A 23,965-nucleotide genomic window follows, 5' to 3' on the forward strand; every position below is an offset into this window, starting at 1 on the left:
CCTGATCCAAGGGAAAATCCTTGCTGATCTAAACTCTGATGAATAATTTAATCTTGAACTTGCAAGCAAGGCTCCATGTAAGTGGCTTCTGGGAGCATCAGAGCCCTGGTGCTTTAGCCAGGCTTCATCCTATGATGCTCAGGAAAAAGCAAGATACCAGACAAGAAATGCAGAAATCCTAAAGCACAGGATTAGTTCCCTGTATGTTCAGTGCCACAAGCACCATCTGCACAGCAGTCAGATCTCATATTTTCTTTTACCTATCCCACAGGTCAAACTTTTAATTTCCGCTCAAGGATCACTGCTGCTTTGTCACATAATCCCTCCAGAAATGTATCAAATTCTATTTCAAAGGTATTTATGCTCTCTGCTTCCACTTGAAGTGCCTCGTGCTTCCCAAGAAGCACTGTGTGACTCATGCAATGCCTCCACTTCCAGCTCTTAAAAAGGAGCTACGACCGTAATTTGCCTCCTGCTTGTTTAAACTCGTGACTTGCTCTGGAGCGAGTTCACAGAGCTTCTCACACCCAGCTCCTCATTTAGGATAATCTTCACGATATAACAAACTGGGCAGACGTGGAGCTGCCCGGATCTCTTGCAGCCACGCCTCGGTCGCTGCCCGCTCCTGTCCCCGGGAGGAGCCGCTGCGGTACCGGCGCGTTCCGCGCGAGGGAGAAGCCGGCCCACGCCAGGGCCGTGTCCGAGCAGGGAGCGCCCAGGCGGCTTCCCTGGCCAGGCCACACGGGAATCAACGTGCAGGTCAAACCTGCTGCCCTCGCTGCTTCCTCCGGTTGCGAACACATTCCTTAGGACAGGACAGAGGTTTCCAAATTTAGCCTGTTACGACAGAAGGAGAAACCAGGTGGTGCAGGAAGATCTGCGGCAGTCTCGGCACTACTGCTGCTCATCTCTCCCTCCTATTCATCCTCCAGCTCTGCAGCACAAATCAGGCTTAAATAGATGCCCGGCCTCTCATCTCACAGCTACAGCTGGGAAAACCAGGGAGAGGCAGAACAGAGCGCTGCTAGCCCTGGGAACAACGTTTGGGAGACAAACAGGTGCATGTTGCTCTGGGGCACAGAAGCTGGCTGGGCAGAGAATGGTTTGGTGGAAGAGGATGGAAAATAATGTGATTTGTCCTCTGCAATGGAAAGGCATAGCTTCTTCCAGCTCTCAGGTTCTCCATCCAAATGACAAGAATATCAGTTTAGGAAGTTCTTGATGCGTGTTAACATACATGAATAGAAAAAGGTTGGGGACAGGATCCTACAGAAGGTGCAGTGTAAGTTACAGGTAGTGGTCCCAATCCTGCGATCCTTACTCACCGAGTAGTCCCTTTGAAATAGAGACGACTGCTCACATGAGTAAGGGATGCAGGATCAGGCCTGTCTACCAAAGAGGCTGAATCCTGAACCGGAGAGTTCATCACGGCCTCTGAGCATTGTGACACACCTACACCTGGTCCAGCACGAGCTAATCCAAGGGCATCACAGGGGAAGACAGTCCAGGCTGGCCACCACACCTTCCAACAGCACACTGAGCACAGACCATGGAGAGCAAGGCAGTGGACAACAAAGATGCTCAAGCAGAAATTCTCCTGATTCATTGCCAGTTCACCCATCTCAGGGATACTCCCAGGTCTGCAAGGAGATCTTTCTTAACCCCGCTATCCTCCCAGCAGGCTTCTGAAAACCTTATTGGGAGAATGAAAGCCAACGTCTTGGGAGAACTCCCAACCTCTATCTTCCAGCTACAATTAACATAACTTTAGGAGTAGCTGATGCCCTAAAGAGAGTAGAATAAGCCCACTCAACTCACCAAATAGTTTCAAATTCCATTAATTAAGGGGGGAAAAGCAACTCTCTAAAGAAACCTTCAGTTCTGGGAGGCACCCAAGGAGAGAAAAGCTGGCCTCAGACTGTGTGAGCAATAACCCCAAAAAGCTCTGCAGAACAAGGAGGTAGAGGCACCTTCTCCTTCCTAGGGGGTTTCCTGCAGGTCTCCCATGAAGGACTCAGATGCCCGGGCTCCAGCCACACACCCTCCCTCCCTGCTGTCAGCTGTATCTGCACACTCAGTAACATGAAACAGAGTCCTTGTGCACCTTGAGATAGCAGAGGCAAACAGGGACCTTCACTTTCCTTCCCACCCTTATCCCTGGGCTTGTGGCCCCAGCCCACTGGATGGAGATGAGCCTGCTAAGAGGGAGCCATGCACTCACCCTCCTCCCTTTCACCAGCACAGCTCTGCCTGTGCTCCACATAACACAGCTGTACCTGGCTGTGAAGCGCTGTCCATTGGAGCCCAGCATGGGCCAGTGTTCCTGGGGGACGCAGCTGTGTGCCTTCCAGTCTCCCCTGGCTCACTGTGATGTGTGCTGGACCATCTGCTATCCCAGAGGAGACCCTCAGGAGCCCATTTCCCAGCCCCACCAGAAAACCAGTCTGTGCAAACGTCACTGCCCACATCAGTCTGCCCAGGGCTAGGCCCTATGTCGGGACTAGCATCTGTCTTTGCAGATGGATAATTAGATTCCCTTTCCATTTCCTTTGTCCTCCTGATGGTTTCCTCTGGCTGGCAGTTCCCCCGCAGCCCTGCACAATCCAGCAGCATTAGTCAGAGGGAAATTCTGCTCCCTTCCTCCGCAGGATGTTGTTCTTGGTTCAATATGAACAGCAGAATAAACTGCATGATGATTTGAGTGCTTCATTGCAGTAGCATTTGTCCTTTTCAGCCTGGCAAACACAGGCGTCCCTCCCATAGCTGCACCCTGCCCCTTTTCCCCAGGAAATCATAGTGTGAATTCAATGAGTGTGATGTTGTTGGCAATTGGAAGCAATTAGCTAATCAGCAAGAATACCCAATCAGCTGGACTGGGGTTGCAGCACACCTCCATTTATGAGCAGTGGTGCCAAACACTCCTTTTGGGCAGGACCTAAAGAAGCGTACCTGATTCTCAGCCATGGTGTGAGATGCTCTCAGAAAAAGATCATAACACCCTCCTGCAGGAAACCTGAGGAAGAGATTGAGCAATGATGAAATTGGGGTAATTTAACACAGAGCTGTATCTCAGAGCTCCCAGAGAAGGAGAGGATTGTGTGCTCAGATGAAGTATCCAAAGAGATCCTCACTGAGCATACAAGATTGTCTGTCCTCCCCTACCACTAAGTAGTGGCTTTCTGGGAAGCAGTACTGATACCTGAAGCCCTGATGGTTGCACAAGCATCCCCAGGACATGCAGAGATGCACAGACACATCAGTTCCATCTTACAGAGAGGACTTGTCCTGCTGGGATCCACAACTTTCCCACAGCTTCCCCCTCACAGGAGATTTATAGACTGAAGCTTTCAGAGACAATCTGTCAATTCTATCCCCTTGTACCCTGTGACATACTGTGCTCTCCATGGGCAATGTCCTGAATCCCCGCAGAGCACAGTGCTTACAGCCCTCCAGGGCAAACCATTGAGACTTCCAGCAGCTCCACATCCCTGCCTGGGCTTGGTAGCTTCTATTCTACACCTGGCTGCAAAAACCAAACTGCTGCCTGCTCCAAGCAAGGGGCTTTGAAATGCCTTTCAGAAAACTCCAGGAGCTTGCAGCCGACTCCCCTGTGATCCACGCCAGCCCACTGCTGGCTGCCCGTCAAGAGCTGGATGGAGTGTTGCCCAGCTGTGCCAGGCTGGCAGGCCACAAGGCTGAGACACTGCAGCCATGGAACAGCCAGCACCTCTTGCATCATTTGCAGCCTGGCCAGGCTTCCCAGGGCCTGGCACACACTGGGCCACGCTGGATCACGGTGGCAGCAAGGCGCTGTTCCCAAAGGGCACCACAGCCCCGGCTGCACGAGGAGGTGCCCAGCACAGCTGTATCGAGGGCCACTGGCACAGCTGTGGGACCACCCAGGCAGATACAGAGCCTGGCAGTTTGCTGCATGAATGAAGAGGAGAAGGTAAGGGCAGCAAGGCAGCTGGGGACCAGGATTGTTCCCCATTTGCCTGTGGTTGTGCAGCCATCCAGCATTTCCATCGGCTCCTTGTACCCCGCCACTGCAGACATTGAGGCTGTGCCTGGGGTCAGCTGTCAGAATAATCAAAAACAGAATCCAGAAATGCTTGCCAACACCTTTCTCTCCCCTTCTCCATCACCTACTTGCTCCAGCAAACACCAAGCCTGGTTACACCTTTGCTGCACAACTCACCACTTTCCTTTGCCCTGCAGTGTGACTAGAGATTCACGTTTTATGTGATGATGGGAGAAAACTTCAAGTCACTGAACATCTAAATCAAACTGTGCTGTCAAAGGGAATTTAAATGAAGTTTCTTCCAAGCTTAAGAGTAATAGTCAGTGACTGCTGAGTGTTGCTTCTCCTTATCAGGGAGATGTTGACCAGTATGGCAAAAATAAGACTAGTTAGTCTGAGTTTGTAGTGAAACAGACCAAGAACCTTAGATGAAGTATCTGGCTCAGAGCCTCAGCAGGGATTGTGTCAGATACTAGAGGGCTCCCCATCTCCTTCCATAATTACAAGGTCTGAATTGCAAGGTGTGAATTGCAAGGTCTGGAACCCACAGTAAGGTCCTGGTGGTTCTGCAGTACCCAGATGGACATCGTGCCTGAGGCTGCTGCACAGTTTGCCAGGCTGGGGGACCAGCTCAGCAATCTCGGTGCTCTTGTGCCAGAGGGGTAGTAACAGGCACCCCAGCAGAGAGCCAGGAGCCCAGCACAGCCCACCAGCACAGCAGCCTCGTCTGCTTCAGTCCAGCCCCAGACGTCATTAGCAGTTTTGTAGCAGAGAGAGATTCCTACTAACTGCTGAGATGGAGCCATCTGTTTCCATTTATGTGCTGGCTCACAGGAACAGCTTCACAGCAAAGGACTCTAGAGAGAGTTTGCTCTCCTGAGCACACGGGGAGTGAACAGCCAGCCAGCTGGGACAAGAGGCTGAATTCACCCTCCTCAGTGACCTAATACCTCCCTTCTGCAAAATGAACCTGGGAGGCACTGCAGCCCTCCCCCTTTGATTTTGTGACCAGGCTCCATCATTAATCACCTACAGGCCACTTCCTTGAAGGCACAGAGGACTTGCTCCCAAGTGCAACTACACCAAATTACTGCTCTGCAAGGCACCACAGCACAGGAGGGGTTGATAAAGCTGTTCCCACATCTCTTGGCTGGCCCTCTCGAAGTCAAAAGGAATCTGCCACTGATAAGCCAGGATTCCTAAATTGTTTCTTTCTGTATCAGGGTCCAGCAAAAATCACGTTATGCAAAGAAATCTTTACCCAGACTTTTTCCATACATTCATTTTCATGTACACGCTGCCAGCCATGTACCCAGCTGCCTCACAAAAGAGCAAAATGTGCCAGTGGTGTCTGTGCAGCACAAGAGTACAGAATGGAGATGAAAATGGCAGCTGGTACAATGGAAGAGTCTAGGCAGCTTCCAAGAAAGGTAGCAAGAGTAAAGGGATAAAAACTGGGGACACCCGATGTGGGGAGGGCTATAGAAGTATTGTTCCTGTCTGGCAGATGAACTTTGGGAGGACTTTGCCACCTTGCTTTACCAGTCACACCTGCTTGGGAGGGAAAGTAGTCTTCTTGCTCAACAGGAGGTTTCAGAGTATAAAGCAGATTGCTTAATTCTTGGCAGTTTGTGTTCAGCAACTACCCTTTTCCTGTGTTTGCTGCTTCCTCTCTGAGCACACATTTTTTCAGAGCCAGAAGAGACATGAGGCTCCTCTCAGCCTGGCCATGGGCCCTGCAATTCCCTTCAGAGATTCCTTCTGTTTGGAAGATCTGGTGCCTGTGGTGGACTAACAACAACAGCAGAGAGCAGCAGAACATATACTAAGTTCTCTTTCCTTCACAATAAAATCTTCCTGGTCTTGACTGGAGAGAGCAGAACTGAGTGTTCCTGGAGAACATTGCTCTTAGGTGAGAAAGGATGGAATATCAGGACACAGCATGAACAAAACACAGCAACAGTAACAACTTGTGATACTGCAGTAACAGCAACTGGCTGGACAAAATTTCCACAAAACCAAAATCTTAAAGCATCATAGACAGAGTCATGGAAGGTTCCTTCCCAACATGATCTTGTCTTACTGCCACAATTCCATCACAGCTTCTCTGCCCAATTGTGTTTTTGATTATCTCACCTTCAACCACACCCTCTGGAGAGGGTAATTCTGGATCACTTGGCAGGCACCACCATGCTCAGCCCCACAACAACATGGCACTGATGCTGCAATGAGAGCTAGGAGAGCAGCCAGACCTCAGGTCCATTCTCAATAGCTGGAAAACAGCTGTCTCTAAAGTGTCTCCTCCTAAAGCTCATGTGTCTGGTGTAACAGCCCGAGCACAGGAGCTTCCCTCACCTCTCCACTCAGCCCTGCTCTGCTGAAATCTTCCCAGGAGACATTTCTCCTTAAACCTCCAGATGAAGTGACATTGCCATCCTGGTCCATTACAGCCCTGTCCCTGTCACCCTGAGGCTGCTCCCAGGGACTTAAGACATTGCAGAGAGCACACACAGCTTCAGGCCACAGTGCACAGGGCTGCTGAACCTGAGAGACCAGGGGAGCCCTGCCTCCTGCAGTTCCCAGCCCATCGGGCAAAGCTGTGCTCAGGCAAGCAGGATCTGCTGCCAAGACCTCCCCCAGTGAAGGAAGAACCAGAGACCCTGCCCTGAATCAGGGGAGGCCCTGAGCAGCACAGCAGGGCTGGGCACAGAGCCCTGAGTTACCATCCCAGCTCCAGAGCTGACAAACCTCCCACCAGAGGCAGCGTCTGGTACAAAGCTTCTTTTGTTCCCGACACACGAGCCCGCTCTGGGCTGCCACACATCTTTATTGTGCCCTCCTGACTTCAGCAACAGGCAAGGCTTGGGGATAATGGTCCCTTTCTGGGATGCTGCTGGGGCTCACACACAGAGGCTGCAGATGCAGGGGCTGCCAAGGTCCTGAGCCCTGCCAGGCAGCCAGCACTGGCACCATGCATCCGTCACCACTGACCCAAACTCCTTCTCAAAGACATGGCAGAGCTCCTCTGTAAATCAGCCAGTGCCTGTCACTGCACTTCAGTGTCATAGGCACAGCTGTGGGATGCTGAGCAGAGGTAGAAAAAGGGACATTTTTGACACAAAATACCTGTTTGTCCAGGCACTTTGAGATTGTTTCATCATGTACAGGCATGGAGGTAATTCTGAGGCAAGAAGGAGGAAAGTCTGCAAACTCTTGTCCTCACTGTGACATGGTCACAACAGGATCCATTTCCAGTCCTTGCTCCCAGTGCAACAGGGAAGAGGGGCAGGAGGGCTGGAAAAAGTCTCTTGCTAGATCCCACGAATAGTTAAACTTTCCCTATTTAGCAGTAGTGGGAGGGTAATTTATATCCAAGCAAGAGTCTTTGTGCCACCTGGGACAAGACCAAGAGAAAAGCAAATTCTTCCAGTCAATTTATTCCCCTCCAATACTGCCTAACCAGCTACAGGGAATTTCTGCAGCCACACAGCCACAGAGACATGAGAAAAGTCTGCTTTTCTTTTCCCAGCCATAGCCTACCACAGCCCAGCATCTCTTCAGCTTGAGCTGGAGCCAGAAGACAACTAAGCTTAAGGGGAAGTGGCTGGACACCCCCACACAGCTTGTGAGACAGCACTTGGAAGCTGTCCTTACTGAAAAACATGGACATTTACTGAAGTCCAGAGCTGCACCTGGCAGACCAGCTCTAGAATCCAGGATAGAGCTGGGCTTCCTGGACACCAGCAGAGTCCAAGGACTCCAGGCTCCAGCTGTGCAACAGAAAATCTTGGCCACCTCAAAATAGCAGACATCAAGACAGGAGGAAGGGCCCTTTGCCATGTCAGGAAGCAGAATTATCTGATAGTTTCTGCAAGTAGCATCTGTGGTCTCATGTGCTCCTCATCACTATCTGGACCTGCAGCTGATACCCCAGCTGGCTCCCACCCCATGCTCCAGATCCTCAGATCACCCAGATTTATCACTGACACCTTGGGTCCTAAAAAGCAAAGCCTCCAGGAGGGCTCTGATCCCCTTTTCTGTTGATTCACAGGGTCCTCAGATTCAAAGAACCCAGTAGGGACTCTTCTATCCATACCTCCAGCACCTTTCCACACAGCACATGATCACACTTAGTGTGTTTTCCTGTTGGGCACAACTCAGCACCCTGCAGGACAGGGCTGGACCTTTAATCAGGAACTAACTGCTCTGATATGTGACATGTCCAGCTGTGTTTTACAGACTCTGCTTCTCCTTCCTACTTCCCCCTGCTCTAGCATGTAGAAAGATGAGAACAAAAAGATAAAACCCCCCCCAGCCATAACCCACTTCCCACCCCCTGGCACAGCTGTACACCACTGGGCAGGAGGCACAGGGCTCTTCTGCAGCCTCAGCCCCTCTCCTGCATCATCCAAAGAGCTCTGGCTGGGCCTCCAAACACTGCTCCACCTCAGAGCTGGAGACAGATGAGGTCACCTCCAGTCTGAAATCACTTCCGTTCTCAAACTGCTCCCAAGACTGTGCCACAGATTAAAAAGAGTGGGATGGGTGGGGAGGGAAGCCCAAACCAATGGAGCATGTTCCCCATTAAGAGCTCAACACTTAATTTATCTCTGCCTCCCAGTCGACTGCCATCCAAACCCTCCACCCTCCCTCCTTCCCCTGCAAGAACAAACCTGGCAGAAACTGCTTTCAATTAGCAGCAGAGTATGGCACAAGCTGCAAGGGAGTACACTTGACCCCCAAATCCAAACCCATGCAGAGCAGTGGGGAAGAATCACAGTTTAGTGTTGTCAGATGAGCTCAGCCACACTGCTCTGCCTTGTGCCAGCTCCAACTGCTGACCTCCAACTGCAGCAGCCCAGCTCTATCTCCCCACACACACAGGGTTGGAAATGGTTTGTCTGGCAAGGCAGCACTGAGCACCAGCACCACAACCCTGTGGTTTCTCCAGCACAGCCCCATTTTCCACTGTACAAGTGGCCACACTGGCCAAGGTGGCAACAGGATTCTCCCACCTGGATCAGACAGCACAAATGCCTGAGGAACCACATTGAGAAAAGAAAATGAAAATTAAGGTCACCAGCATGGGGGAGTCCTAAGGAAAAGAGCCTTGCAGTGGTCACACTTAGCCAAGAGAAACCAGACTGACAGTTCAGTGGCATTCTTCTAAAAACATATTGACCACAGATGAATCAGTGTCTCATTGTTGGAAGCTCCTACCCGACTGCAGTAGCCAGAAGCCTCAGGCAGTAACAGCCACCACACATCACTGTCATACATGCATACTCCTACACACTCATGGGGTTTTCCCCTCACCCCAGACTTTGTTCAACACAGGAAGGCACCCAGGTTTTGTGGGTCTCTTCCAGAATTCCCAGACTCACTGCAAAGGCAGCCATGGATGGGGCCATTTTGTCAGCAAATATAGCTGCTGTGATCCATACCCTGTTTGCAAACCAACCCAGCTCACACATGCACACGGCCTTGGCCTCACTGGTGACACAGCAGCCACTGGGCATGACCCCACAGGGTGATATGAGCTATTGCAAATGCAGTGGACAGGGGAACAAGGGGCAGAGCATGCTCGAGTGCAGCTATGCATCACACACTGCATAATTTTTGACTTCGTTCAAGCAGATGGGTCGTGTGTGCTGCCAATCCTCTGTGACACAACAACCTTGGGGCTGAACAGCACAAGTACAACACGACTGCATCTCCCAGAGACCACTTTGCTCCTCAGCCTCTTTCCAGAGGCCACCCCCGGACAACAATCGGTCAAAACTGCAATGAAAGTGAGACCTTTCTTCCTTCCTTGGAGGCTTCAGCCCTTCTATAAGCAGTGGGCACCAGAGAAAGGAATCTCTCTCAATCCCTGGCATCAGGCACGGACCTGGGCTGTTCAGGTAGCTCCTCTTCAGCACAGACTAGGAATAAATACCTGCAGGACAAACAGGTTTCAGCAGATGAAGCAGCAGGTTGTTCCCACCTGGCTGCATTCCCACCAGCTTCTTTCTGCCAGTTCTGGCTTCACACCTGTAACTCAGTAAGATGCCAGCAGAAGTCATCAACACAGTGAGGACCTAGTGGGGAAGTGATTGTCTAACAGACAGGCTGCCTTGCTGGGGAGATGAGGAACCACAGAGCTTCTACACAGCAGTGCCTGCTTCCCACTGCGAGAGCCCCAACAGCAACGAGCAGAGCAGGGCAGGCTTCACACCCACTGCCCTGAGAAACACCAGCCACTACATGGAAGGAACAGGTCTGAAGTTGAACATTTGGGCTAAGGGGAATCCTGAGGTTCAAGTGCCTCTGGGAAGCTTTAGTTGTGGTGTGATTGACTCACAGGGGAGCAGAGTCACTCCTTCATCAAAGTACGCTGCATATCCCTAAAAACATGGCCTCCAGATAGGAATGCCTCTAGACAGAACTATTATATCCTGGCCTTCAGTTCCACCACGTCTGAGTATAGAGAACTTCACTGCAAACACCCACCCCTGCCCTGGCTGGGACAGTGCTCTCTGCAGACCCCTTAAGGATCCAGTGCTGGAGAGCTCCAAAGAAGGGTCATGCTCTTCACCCTGCACCCAGACACCCTGGAGATCTCCAAGCCATGTTCTCTGTCCCCTGCAAATGATAGCAACGCTGCAAAAGATAAGAAAAGATCTGCAAGAGCAAAGCCTGTGTGAGTTTTCCATGTTGTGATGAGTGTGGGTGAAGCAGAGACAGGCATGTGGGAGCATAAGGCCTCAGGGCAATGCTCTGCCTGGCTCCTCAGCCCTGGATTTGTCACCCAGAGAGAGGACTGCAGTCAGCTCCACGCTCCCAGGGAGCACAGCCCTATGTCAGGGCGCTGAGCTGGAGCACAGAGCTGACCCATTCACAGAGGGCCTGTGCTCAGCACACAAGACAACTGCCAGCACACAGAGCAGTCAGAAAGCAGCACAGTCACCGTGATAAGCAGTGACTCTCCACTAGCCAGCTCCTGCCAGGGAGAACAGGAGGGGTCTAAGGGGAAGTCTGAAGGAAAATAAAGAGGACAATTTTCAAAAGAAGGTGGGATGAGCTTATGAGATTAATCTGCAATGGAACATCTCTGCTGAATAGATCCCTAAAATAGAAGCAGCACTGTAAAAGTTTCAGTTCCAATACAGAAACCAAAATGTTAAATGGGTCTGAAACGCCTGAGCACAGCCATGATCCTTTCACAGAGCTACAACTCTCACTGATTTTTTTGAGGCAAAGATGAAAGAGCCATTCAGAGCAGCCTGGAACGTACCTCTTTCAGTATTTTCAGTTATTTTCCTTCAGCAACCCTTTTCCTGGACCTAATCCATGGACCACAGCACATGAAAGGCAACTGTAAGCCTGGCACCAGGTGTGTAAATGCCGAGGCAGCAGCAGGCTCCTCATGGGAGATGGTGAGAGCTCTTGCTACACAGCAGCTTAGATCAGAGAGGGATGGTGGGGAGAAAGCCGTGACAAGGCTGCTCACCAGAGCCAAGTTTATAAAAATATAGGATGTAACGAGCTCCTCAGTTTCAAAGGAGTTAGGCACTTTCATCTGTATTAAAAGAAGGCTGGCCCTTGGTTCCTATTATTGCAAATTGCCTAAAAAAATTTGCCTTTTAAATAACTACATTGTACAATGGCCTTTGTGGAAAAGCTCAAGTTTCAGCCTATTGCCTTTCATCTCCACACCACCGACCCAGACCAGAGGAATGTGTCAGCTCCTTGGTTAATCCAGAATGTGCCGACAATTTCAGAGGCACTGCAAGCAGGATCACTTCATTTGTGGCAGGAACAGCCCACAGTCCTGGACTGGCACAGTGAGAAACTGCAAGGCTGTGGCCAGGAGAGGCTCCACAGACATCACTGCCAGGCAAACACTCAATAACTGCCATCGTGTCACAAGGCCCCACTGAGCTTCATACTGGAACAAGAAGATCAGAGCTGCTATGATCTTACAAAAAAAAAAAAAAAAAAAAAAAGGCACTAGGTTTACAACCCAACTCTGCAATTTTGGCAAATCTCACTATTCATATTCAGTATAAAATAATGCAGCCAGATCAGGCAACCCAATTTGACCAGGACAGATGAGGAATGCGAGTACTGTCCTGACAAGGTCTCAGGGATGATATTTTCTACTGAATTCAAGAGCCATTTTGTGTCTCTCCTCATCAAAAATTACAGCCTTAGGAACAAACCTTATCACCCAACTGGACTGCAGGAGACAGACACTAAAGCCATACATCTTGCAGAGGTTTATTAAAAGACAGACATTCAAAAGTGTGTTCTCTACACCTCCTAAAATCCTTTCCACCTTAAGATAACAATTTCTTCCCTGAAAAACTGTCCTTGCATCAGGGCCACAGTCCAGTCACTGAACAAACAAGGTTCTCCATAACATCTGTTCTTTGCTGATAATATCACTATGAACTGGTCTTCACTGTTATTTCAGTCTTAATTTCCACTGGAAAGTTTATGCACTCAGAGTTATCAATATACTCTCTACTTGCCCTGCAGAAAAAACGTTATCAGCAACTCACTAATACAGTCCTGATTGTAAAGAACAGATAATTGTGGAATCCTCTCTCCTGAGAACTTTTCTGTGGTATTGCTGATTTCATAAATTTCTTTCTGGGCTCATTTGAAAATAACAAAAATTATGAAGTACATGAGATGTAAGATGAGAGATGCTAACATGGCAGGCATGGAATAGCAGAGTTCATGAAGATGTCACCTTTGAAATGATTACACTGGATTTCTAGAACTCAGAATGAAACCAGATTAAAAAGATATTAGAGAAGACAGAAAGTCATTTGACTGTAAATGCTGTGGCTGTTGGACACACAAGGGGCAGCAACATGCAATGTTAGAAAGAACTTGGAAGCAATGGAGTGGAAAAAATTGCATTTGCTAGACTGTGTTTTCCTACAAGGCAACCCAAAGGAAATGGAAACAGCCATGTAGGTAAGGCAGAGGAGGGAGGCAGGGTGGGGAATGCTCTGCTCAGTCAATGGGTTAGCAGACAGCCAGCACCCCCATTCAATGTCAGCTCAAGAGTAATTTGTCACTTGCAGCCCTTTAACAAGAACTGTGTGCAAAATCAAATTAGATTCCCATAAATAGCTCTTAGGATGTGCAGCACAGTGTGAAGTCAAACCTTAATATGTTTTAGGAATCCAAAGATAACTATCTTCAAGCAAAGCCCGGAACCGTTGTCACATGAAAATGAGGAGGGGTTCTCTTGGGCTTCTAGCCTGGACTCTGACTTGCCAGGCCAAACAGTGATCTCTTGGGATGTATTTTCTGGCATTTATTTTCTCAGATTTATTCTCTGTGTGAGTTCTCATCCCACTGCCCCTTGCAGGCTTTTCAGGCTCATTTATAAACCATTGCCTTGAAAACACAAAGTAAGACCTGCTTCCTCTTCTAAAGAAAACACATGCTGGCCTATTACTGCAGGATGCCAGCCAAGAGGTAGGTGGATGCCCTAATTATTTTATTCTTTGAAAAATAATGAAAAAATAGTTATTTGTCATGAAGGAAAATCCCTAATCAGCTAAGGGACAAACTCTAGGTAGCCAGTACACATGGATTCACTGGATCCACAAGGAAGCTCAGCCCTCGAGCATACACACAGGGTGTCTGAGGAAACGAGAGCAGTGGTCTCACCCAGACATTTCCTGGATGTCCACTGCCATTAATGCCATGATAAATGGGATCTGAGACCTCCAAAATGCCCAATATGTGTGTGAGATCTAACTCACAGGAACATACTTCAGTACCAAGCACACCCAAGTGCAAGATGCAGCACAGGAGCAGCTGATGGGAAGAAGCATCCACACACTTCACAAAGAACCAGAAGATGGCTCATTAAGCTTTCAGACTAACAAGCCCCATGATATCCCTCATTAGCAACCCCATGCACACACTGCACTGCTGCCACATGAGGGGAAGCTCCAATAACACCATCACTTGTTTACCAAGAGAACAATTCTGCTATTGCCTGACACCTGTCCATGACAGTGTGACCATGGGAGGAACAGGGAGAAGTTCAGATGACACTGGGCATTCAAAGGAGGCAGCAAAACGCCTGGCACTGGCTGGAACATCTGAGCAGCTGCTAAGGACCAGCCCTACCACCTCAAACAGAAAGGCTTTCACTGACTTTAATGAGAGCTGCTGCAAATAATGCCATCCCACAGCTCTGAGATGGCATGCAAGTCCATTTGGGGACTGGCAGCAGAACAGAGCAGGCACTGAGGAACAGGAACGCTGGGCTCCATCCAGTTGCTTCTGGTTTACTCAAATTGCTGTGAGATCCAATGCTGTGAAGCTGGTGTGAGCCAAGGCATGGCAGGGCAGGACAGATGAGGCTTATCCAGGGGACAAGAGGACACACACCTGCTGCACAGTGATGGTACCAGGGTCCCAAACAGGTCCATGTGGCACTGCTGGGGCATATGCAGCTAACAGGTCTCTAACTCACTGACCTCTGTGGGCTGCTCTGAGCCTCTGAAGTGTCAGCCCCAGGGCTGTTGGCAGACTAGAGCTCAGTGAACCTGGAGTGCTTCCCAAGTAGGTGCCAGCATTAACTGCTCAGTAAAAGCACCAGGTTCTGCTAAATGATTGTCATCCCCAATACACATTTCCCTCATAAATACACATGCTGCCAAGGGAAGGGGAGCTCTTTAAAGCAGCTGAACAGCACAGGTATAAACCTTGGGATAAGACACAAGCAGTTTCCTTCCTGCTTGCTATAGCTCCAGTGCACTGCTCCAGCTGCATCACAGAAACCATGTCTGAGAGTCAGGACTGCAAGAACAACCGCTGGGAGACAAGAGATCATCCCTGACAGCATCTCTCACTGTCCCAATGACACATTCCTGCTCATCTTGGCCCTGTGTAATCATGGCAAGGCTTTGCTGCAGACCAGCTGCATCTTTGAATTAACCCCTGCTGCCTTGATTCAGCCCACTGCCTTCAAAACAGGGCAAATACCAGCTTCTCAAGGCTCTGATGCTCCTTCCGTTACTGACTGATTCCAGCTGGCACCAGACTCCCTAAGCAGCAGGAACCTCTGAGAATCTATTGGATCTTAAAAGCCATAAATTTCTCTGACATTTTTTACACCACGCCTTGGGCAGAGGGAAATTACTATTGGTCCAGACAGGCATTTCCAGTATTGCCTACCCACATTTCTAGGACTTCATATCACTTGCAGAGGCTCAGGAGAGCTTTAAACCAAACAGCAAGCACAGCCAAGGGGACTGTGTATAGGGCAGGCAGACGCCTTTGTGATTCACATTTCTCCTGAATATATAATTAATATAGTATGCAATTTATTTGAAAATAAAAGTAGATGTAAGACTGCAGGATCTAAAGAGACTACATGTGTGTACATATCACAGCAAGAATGAGCTCAGTGCGTCAGGAAGGATTAAAATAGTTCCCACACTGAGGAAACAGCAAGGAGATATTACAAAAAGCTGCAAGCAAAGTCACTTGCCTGGGAAGTAACCTTAAAAATAATTGCAATACAAACTATATCAGTAAAAAGCCTGGCTTGTGCTCTCATGTGCATTCACACAGCTTCATGCACCAGGGGTCTGCAAGGAAAAATGAAATGTAATCACTGGAGCCACGTCTGTACTGCCATGGGCTTTGCCTCACAGAAATCAGCAGGAAGATGTTAAGCCCTTGGAGTCTCTTTTCTCACAAGCTGAGTGGATCTCTTTCCCCTCCCTTGCTTCTGCACTGAGAACGTCCAGAGGTCAGTGGGACGGGCTCACTCCTCATGGCCAGTCTCCAGGAGCTCGCACTCATGATCCCGTGGTTTATTTGCTCAGCCTGCACTCAGCTCCCAGTTCCCCTGCCAGGAGTCATTCTGGGAGAACGGCACCAACTGCCTCGGGTGGGGTCAGGCAGAGACGGGCCATCCCAGCTCCATACACACACCCCGGACACACTGGAGAACAAGCTCTAAGACAAACAGGGCACTCCCAAAGATCCCTGGAAGAGCAAAGGGCTGAGGTGCACAAAGCTCAGGTCTCCCTGTCCTTGGCACCGAGTGGTCACACAGCACAGGCAGGGCCCCTCTCTCCCCAGCAGGAGTCAGGGCAGGGCGAGCACGGCTGTCGCTGCCACCAGCCCCTGCCACTGTGCACAGACACAGCCCAGATTTAAGAGCTGAGAGAAAAACTGGAGTTAACTTCTAGTAAGAGCTTTCCACCTCTGACTGACTTACAACTACACTGGCTCACAGCCCACAGAGCCCCAGGCCTGCAGGAACCACAGCCCCAGATCCTCCAGTGCTACATTTCCAAGCGTTAACCTTGAGCCTCCCTTGGCCCTGGCTGCCATGGCACGGCACCAGCCTGGGGCAGGCTGAGGGCTCCACAGCTGAATCCAGAGAGGTCTCTGCCATCCTGAGCATCCCTGCACTGTCCTGCCCTGCCCAGCACAGCTACATCCCTCTTCCAAAACACAACTTCAGCCTCAACTTTTTATTTCTTTTGACTTCAGGAGTGGACAGTTGTACTCAAGCCAGAAACTAAACAATCCTCCTCCCCCTCTTGGCGTTATACCCCTGCAGATGCTTGTGCAGGGTTTCACTTCCTCTTCAGCTCTTGGCCAACACTTAGCCAAGCTCATTAGCAAAACAGTCCCAACATCTTCTCTGCACACTCTCCCTTCCAGCCACCCCCAGCACTTGGCTACTGTGATGCTGCTGAGTATCAGCCTGGAGGGCAGGGAGCGAGGACTGAGGGAAGGGATGGCAGTTTAGAGCTGAATGTTTAGCAGGTAATAGATTTCAATTAATGCACTGGAAATACAAAAAACAAGAAATTAAGACTATCACCCCATTCAGTCCTAAAACAAAGACAGCTCTTACTTAAGTTAGAAGCAACAGATCTGTTCCACTTCCTGCAGCCCAGCCCCTATGGTCAGCACTGTACATCCAAATCTTCCCTCTCAGCATGCAGTGCTGCCTTCCACTGCTCATGCTGAACAGTGTTTCTGGAAAGCCAAGTCATGGATGAACAGCAGCACACATACATCCTGATGAGGAGCATATGTTCTGGCATCTCATCCCAACACCACACACAAATCCAGCTCCTGAACACTTTTGTGGGAACAAGATGACTGCAAACCTCTTCACAGCTCCAGGGACAAATCTCTGGGAGAAAAGGAATGTGTAACAGCAGACAAACATTTTTTCCTGTGCTTCAAGGCTAACCACACTGTAGACATGCACACACACAAAATCCAGCCCTTATGGGAATTATTCCAGTATGCTATGAAACAACTTGCATACACTTCACATACATCCTAAGTCACACACATATTAAAGGTGTCACATGTTTCTTTTATGAATAGAGCATTATTCTGTCTGGTATCACTGTCACAGGGAAAGTGACAGTGCCTTGGGCAAGAAGGGGACAAACAGTGCTGGTCAGGAGAGAAGACTCGACAGGTAAGCAAAGAACGCACCTTCCGGTTCATGCTTTAATATACAAGAAAAAAGGTAACACAGAGACCACTTGAACTGGAAGAGAAACGGGAATGGGAGAGGAACCCTCTCAACTTAGCCAAGAGGTCTCTCAGCAAGAAGCACCTGAAGTATTAAGGATGGAGCCGAGCTCCCCAGGCTTGGTTTCAGCACTTATGAGCAGTAACTGCAGCATGGTTACAGGAGCCACCACTCCTATAAAACAGCTGGGGATACTCCTTGGACCAAACATTTAAAACTAATTTGGCAAAGCTCTAGAGATACACAGCAGGCACCCAGCCTGGCCTGGCACAGCAACCAAACAGCTGGCTGAGATGGAAACTCCTCTGGATTTCCAAGATGCCCATTTCATTGGGTATTCAATGAATAGCACCTTAGACTGAAACTGGGCAATATGGGTTCTAGAAGACTGAACTCCAGCAGCTGTTTCTCTCTCTTGATTTGCCTTTCCTCAACTTTTCCAGGGAACTGTCATAACATAAGCCTCTTACATTTATTGCTAGAGCCATCAAATGAAGAACAGCATCAGCGTGAAGCCAGTAACATTTTTGAGAGCCTAAGTGGTTGTAAGAGACTCCTTGACCTTGGAGACTAAAAAGCACCAGGCACTATGTTTCTCTTTAGTGCAAATGTCAGCAACATTTTCCCCTCTGCAATTGCAAGCTGTCTTTTGCAAAGCTCCAGCAGTCTAGAACCCAGCAGCTGAACAAGTGTCACCAGCATCTCTTGGGGTTAAATGAAGGTTATTCCTACATTCTTAATGTCAGCAAGAATCAGCCCCTAACATCTGTTGAACTTAGACATTTGGTTAATGTGCCTGGAATACAAGAACAGCCCTGAACAACTCTCACAAGTGCAGCAGAATTTTGGAGTTGTGCACAAGTATCTGGGCAGGGAAATTGAAGTGACAAAATTCCTGTGCAGGAAGCACTTACTTCTCCTTTCCATAAACTGCAGATTGGTACTTGCACCAAGAGGGCTGAACCTCTCCCCTGCCCTGCACTCACAACTGTTTCATCCATTTGGAGCATAAATAATTAAAGAGAGACAACAGCAGCAGCAGGAGACAGAATCTGTGCCCAGCTCTCCAGCGGTTCTGCTTCAGCACAAAGTCCATGAACTGACCTCTTTTTACAGCCCTTTTCCAAGTAGCCAAGCAGACAAAGAATGGAAAAAAAAAAAGTCCACATGCCCAGGATGAACTTCCCTTCCCAGCCCAGAACAGTCCATCTGTGACACAGGGCCTCCTGCAGCCAGGCTGTTTAGACAGATGCACAACAGAAAGACAGGCAGGGCTGCACCTCCTGATCTGCTGCAGTCCCACCCACTCTCAACACGGTGCTCTGAGCACTGAGCCTCTGCCCAGCTCAGAGGGCAAGGGACCAACGTTGTCTCTTGAAATGGGCCAAAAAAAATGAATGAAATACACAAGTCTTTTCACAGAGAAGCAAAAGCTTCCACTCCTATGCTAAATCTGGCCAAGATATACTGGGACATCAGAAAAACAAGCAAGGATGTGCTGCTTTAAGAGTGTTTCCAGTATTTACCTCCAAATTCTGTGACTAATTTGCTACTCCCTTTCTGGCAGGCGCATCTTGGTAGCCAGGATGCACGACCAGGGTTGGAAAACACATAGGTTGGAAGAGACATTAATGTGGGGAGTCAAAGAGAAACAGCCTCACCCAGGCAAGCTATGACACAGTGAGAGACTATCCAGCTGTGGTGAAATATCCCATTAGACAGCTGCAAACATAATTTTGCTTTCTCCAAGGGGGAAAAAAAAAAAGCCACCTCACCACAACCACCCTGAATTGAGACAGAGCGGGAACACAGCTCCATACTGCTGCTCCCAATGACTCAAAGAATCACAGTTATAAAATTATTGTTTTAATTCTGAGAAAATTAAAGAGTCAGTGGTAGTCTGTTCTCCTTCCAGGTTCATACTTTTCTGCACAAGCAAGAACGTTCCTCTAGTCACAAGACTACAAGAACTGTTACTGTAAGAAAAACGTTTAGGTGAAAGATGACAATGCCACATAGGAACAGTGCAGGTACAAATCCTCCAAGCTACTCCAGCAGAGACTTTGGGGAGATTCTGTAAAGACCAAGCTCTGCTTATGGTCTTTGTTGTACAGTTGCTGTATAAGAGAACCTACCACTCTGATGATACTTCTCATCACATGTTTCACAAAACCCAGTTAATCAATTTTCCCTACATAGAAATTGAGGGTCACATTAGCTCATGTTCAACCAGCCCAAGGCACAAGGAACCTCCACTTTTCCCTCCTCTTCATCTGTCCTTGGTCATCAGCAGCTGCTTCCACTGCAGTTGTCCTCAGTGCTACGGGCAGTATCTACAACTACCCTGGGTGCCTCAGCTCTATGCAGAGTTTTTTTCACGGAATACACTTTCCTGTAGCCCACCTGGGCTTATTTCTCCATAAGCACAGTAGAGAAAAGGAAAAGGCAGTTCAGCACACATTAACAGGGAACTGGGGGATTTCCACCAGCCAGTGTTCTCTGGTAAGCAAGGCTGGGGTTGAAAGTTGACCTTAAAAATGATGCTCTGTGTTGGCACAGTTGCTATTTTAGATAGAAGATATCTCTGCTGTTGCAATATCTGCTGTTCCAGGAACGATAGAAATCTCTGCTCCATTTTTAATAAGAAAAAATCAAAGGAGTCTGAATGTAAGTTTTTAACACATAAACCCCAGATTCTCAAAAACTGAAACACAAAGGCAGTGAATTCAGTTCTCAATGACTCGCATCGAAACCACTTCTCTAATCAAACTACCTTTTGCACAGCATCTTCTCTATACACATCTCCCCATATATGTATTTTTATTGACAAGCAGACCGCTTCAAAATAAGTTCAAATAGAAAAAAAGGATTAAGCTGAATGCAAAAGGCACAGCCCTGTAATTTCAAACCCACTGAAAGAACTGGATCCACCAGATAGTCTCTGCACCCACACCCAAACAACTTTGCAAGTTGATGGGGTGGGGAGAGATCAGCTTGAGAAGGAGAGGTTCCCATCCTCCTGATTTAAAAAGAAACAATGACTTCAAAGAACATGAGAGATATGAGCCTGAATGAGCAGGAGCCAGCTTCAGAGACACAGCAAGGTAACACCTCAAACACACACACACGCCAATAACACGAGCTAGGAGGCATGTTCTGGAGGAACATGTTCTGGAGGAGTGTGCCAGGAGACTCCAGTTTAACCAGGTCCTTGGGAGGTTTCACCTTTCCTCCTCCCACCTCTGGCTTTGGCAGAGCATCCATCTGCTGTGCTTGCCCTGTCAAATTCTTAACAAATTGCTGGGTTTCCCCACACAGGGCCTACTTCTCTGCACATGGGACATTAGTCATTGCTTCATTTCCTACCCAGCTTCACCATGAGAATCCCTCTTAGTGATCCAGTGGTAAATAAATTGCTAGGAGACAAACCATCCCTCTCCAAGAGGTGCTGAACTAAGGTATAATAAAACTGAGAAGCTTGGTGTCACCAGGCAACGTGCCATAGAGCTCCACACCAGCCCAAGCTCTTAAACCACAGGGTCCCCTGGGAATGCTGGATGCTCTGCACACAGAGACCAGTATGAAACCTCCACTGACTTCAATGATGAAGAGGTCATTCCTTGGAAATCAGAGAGGTAAGGAATCTACCGTTATTTTTCCTGATGAATGGTAGTAACTAGGAGCCCAATGTGCAAATCAGAGTACCCTGAACCCAGGCATCAGCCCTGACCATGCTGTGAGGGAGGATGAATACACATTCTTTGACATCACATTGTTCCATTCTATGGACTAGGTAAGTCATGAATATTATTAAGACTTTACCAAAGGCAACACTACTTACATGCAATCTACTGTACTGCCCTCTCAGAAGCTCACTTCATTTCCCAAATAGTCAAAAAAAATAGCTTTTATAATATTGTTTTTAAAATTAATTCAGACAAGAACTATAACTTTAGTAGATCCTTTAAATTGTTATCTGCTGTCAGATGCAAGAAGATTGGAAAAAGAGGCACAGGAAGAAAAATCCTGGTCTTAAAAAAATGCTAAATAAAAATCATTTATGCTTTTGCATGTTCACTTTAATTTTAACAGATTGCTTTGTGTTCACAGCTTGGTTTCCCCTTTCCATCCACAACTAACAGGGCTGGCCCAAATCCATAATGAACTGTGCTCTGTCATGCAAGACCCACTCCACACTCGGTGTAAGACACGGAATACACACACACACCCTCTCCACACTGGAGAAAAGATCTCCTCTGCCCCAGCAGGAGCTGCACTGCCCTGCACACACGGGCTCTTTGGGGTAGACTCCAGCCCGCTTTTGCCTATGTAGTGTGACAAGAGCCTTCAGGAGTTATGATAATAATCTACAACAGACTCCTCTGATCTCTACCTTGCTTCTTCCCCTAGGGAACGCACAGAAAGGAGCCTTATACATAACCCGCTTCCCTCTTAATTTGAAAACATGAACTGAAGAACAGCATGGTTCTGGGGGGTCACAAAGCTTCTCCTCACTTCACAGCTTACACTAGACGTTCTACAGTGTCAGAACACATTCTGGATTGCTTTCATCCAGAAATAAAACAAGAATTTACTGCAATATTCACAAATAACTAGCAAAATTTCAAGCACTGTGGGAAAAATGCATCTGGTGATCCCATTATCCCATTACCCCTGGATTTACTTTGTTCTTCTCATCACTGCGATCAGCAGCTCACAAAAATGCACAGTGCCAAGTCTGCATTACATAGCGAAACACCATCATCTCTTGCCATGGCCAGGTGAATACCCAAGCTGCTACAAAGCTAATTTGCTTTTCTGTGGCCTGAAAAGGCTGTGCAGTACTAGGGTCTTACCAGCAAGGTGTTTGCTTCATACAGAATTGGAGCCTCAGAGAAAGACTGGACCCAAAGGCAAGTGTAAGCCAGGCTGGGAATGGGTGGGATTCTTCCCATGCACTGCTTTGCTGTGTTAACCACCACCTCCATCCCCACCCTTGTGAGACAGAAAGGCTCTTCCATTTACAACAGACTTCCCTATATCGCAATGATGGGTGCTGAGGAACACACAGGACCCCGATAACCCCTTACCTAAGCATTCAAGCTCTGCAGAGGAAGATTCCTCTTCTTTTCAAACATCCTAAATCCCTCCGAATACCAAACAGACAACAAAAAAACCTGTCGATGTCATCTGATTGCATCACTCCTCCTCTCTCTCCAGGACTCAAAAGGCATGTCAGCTATTAGCTTTGCAAAACAAAACAGATGTTTCCTAACAGCCAAATCGCGGCCGCCTGCGAGGTGCCGATCGGCTGCAGCACCAAGGAGCGGCAGGACCGGGGCTGTGTCTGCGCATCTGTGCTGCGGAGGGGAGAGGGATGCGAGACGTGCTCCCAATACCCAAACGCCTCTGCCAGCCCCGCGCTGCCTTTCTCCATCCGAACCCGCTCGACACACCCAAAGGCAGCGACAAAAAAGAAACCCAAGCCAAAACCCGGGGGGATGCGGCAGGCAAAGCGCCTATTTCCCGGATGACTGCAGCCAAGCCGCCGCTGTGCCCAGGTAGCTGCCGCATCCCCGCGACCACCCGAGGGAACCCACCTACCTGCTTCTCCTCTGCGGGGCGGCGCGGCCAGGGCGGGATGCCCGCGGGGGGGACCGGCAGCGGGGAGAGAAAAGGAGAGACAGTGAGGCGGGAGGGACACGCCGGGCCGCGGGGCGGAGCGGCCGCGCGTCCCCGCCGCCTCACCTGGGTTGACCAGCTTGCTCTTGTACCGCATGCTCGTACTCATGGTGCCTCCCCGGAGCGACAGCCGTGCCCGTGTGTGCGAGGGTGGGTGGGGGACTGAGGGAGTGCGAGCGGCGGGGCCGCCCCGCGCCGCCGCCGAGGGGCCGGGGCCGCCCGGGGCCGCCAATCCCGGGAGCTGAGCCCGCCCCGGGCCCGCCCCCGCCGGTGACAGCCGGGCCGGGGGCTGCCGGAGCCGGCCGGGGCAGCGGGACCCGCCGGCCGCAGCACCGGAGCGATATCCCCCCCTCCAGCCCCGCCCCGTGCCGTGCCGGCGAACACAGCCCCGGGCCGGGCTGATGTGCGGGAACAATCCCCCCGCAGGCACCCGGACCCGGGCAGGCTGCACCTCCCCGAAGGTTTAAACACTATAAAAGGCAGCGCTCCCTGCTCTCGAACAGAAACACAGCACCGAGAAGGAGGAATACAGTCTTGAAAAAAAAAATGCAAAACCCAAACACAAATGGAATAAATAGGAAACGTGCTTCCAGATTTAGCGTCTCAAAATACAGTGGGAAGTCTTGAATCATACTGCAACCATGCTGTGTGAAGTAGGAATGCGCACTCTGTTTCCATTAGAAAATTTTAAAGAGATTCCATGGGAAGTTATTTTAGGTAAAAGC

The 23,965-nt window shown here is 49.3% G+C and overlaps 1 protein-coding gene across 4 annotated transcripts in view; it reads right to left on the bottom strand.

The window, feature by feature from the left end:
* The window catches only part of SEPTIN5 (septin 5), a 41,929-nt gene extending 18,492 nt beyond the window's left edge, over positions 1–23,437 (bottom strand). Inside the window, exons 1-2 of one of the 4 annotated variants that reach the window (XM_014894540.2) lie at positions 23,307–23,402; positions 23,163–23,173 (exon numbers count right to left, since the gene is read on the bottom strand). In XM_014894540.2, the coding sequence (XP_014750026.1) occupies positions 23,163–23,173; positions 23,307–23,349 (54 nt within the window). In that variant the 5' untranslated portion in view covers positions 23,350–23,402. Of the gene's footprint in view, positions 1–2,949; positions 3,014–22,648; positions 22,738–23,162; positions 23,174–23,306 lie in introns of those variants that run through there. The other 3 variants (XM_088175937.1, XM_088175936.1, XM_088175934.1) reach the window with 3 other exon arrangements.
* Between the last annotated feature and the right edge of the window lie 528 nt (positions 23,438–23,965).

Source organism: Sturnus vulgaris, chromosome 19, assembly GCF_052056855.1.
Source record: "Sturnus vulgaris isolate bStuVul1 chromosome 19, bStuVul1.hap1, whole genome shotgun sequence".
Taxonomy (NCBI): domain Eukaryota; kingdom Metazoa; phylum Chordata; class Aves; order Passeriformes; family Sturnidae; genus Sturnus; species Sturnus vulgaris.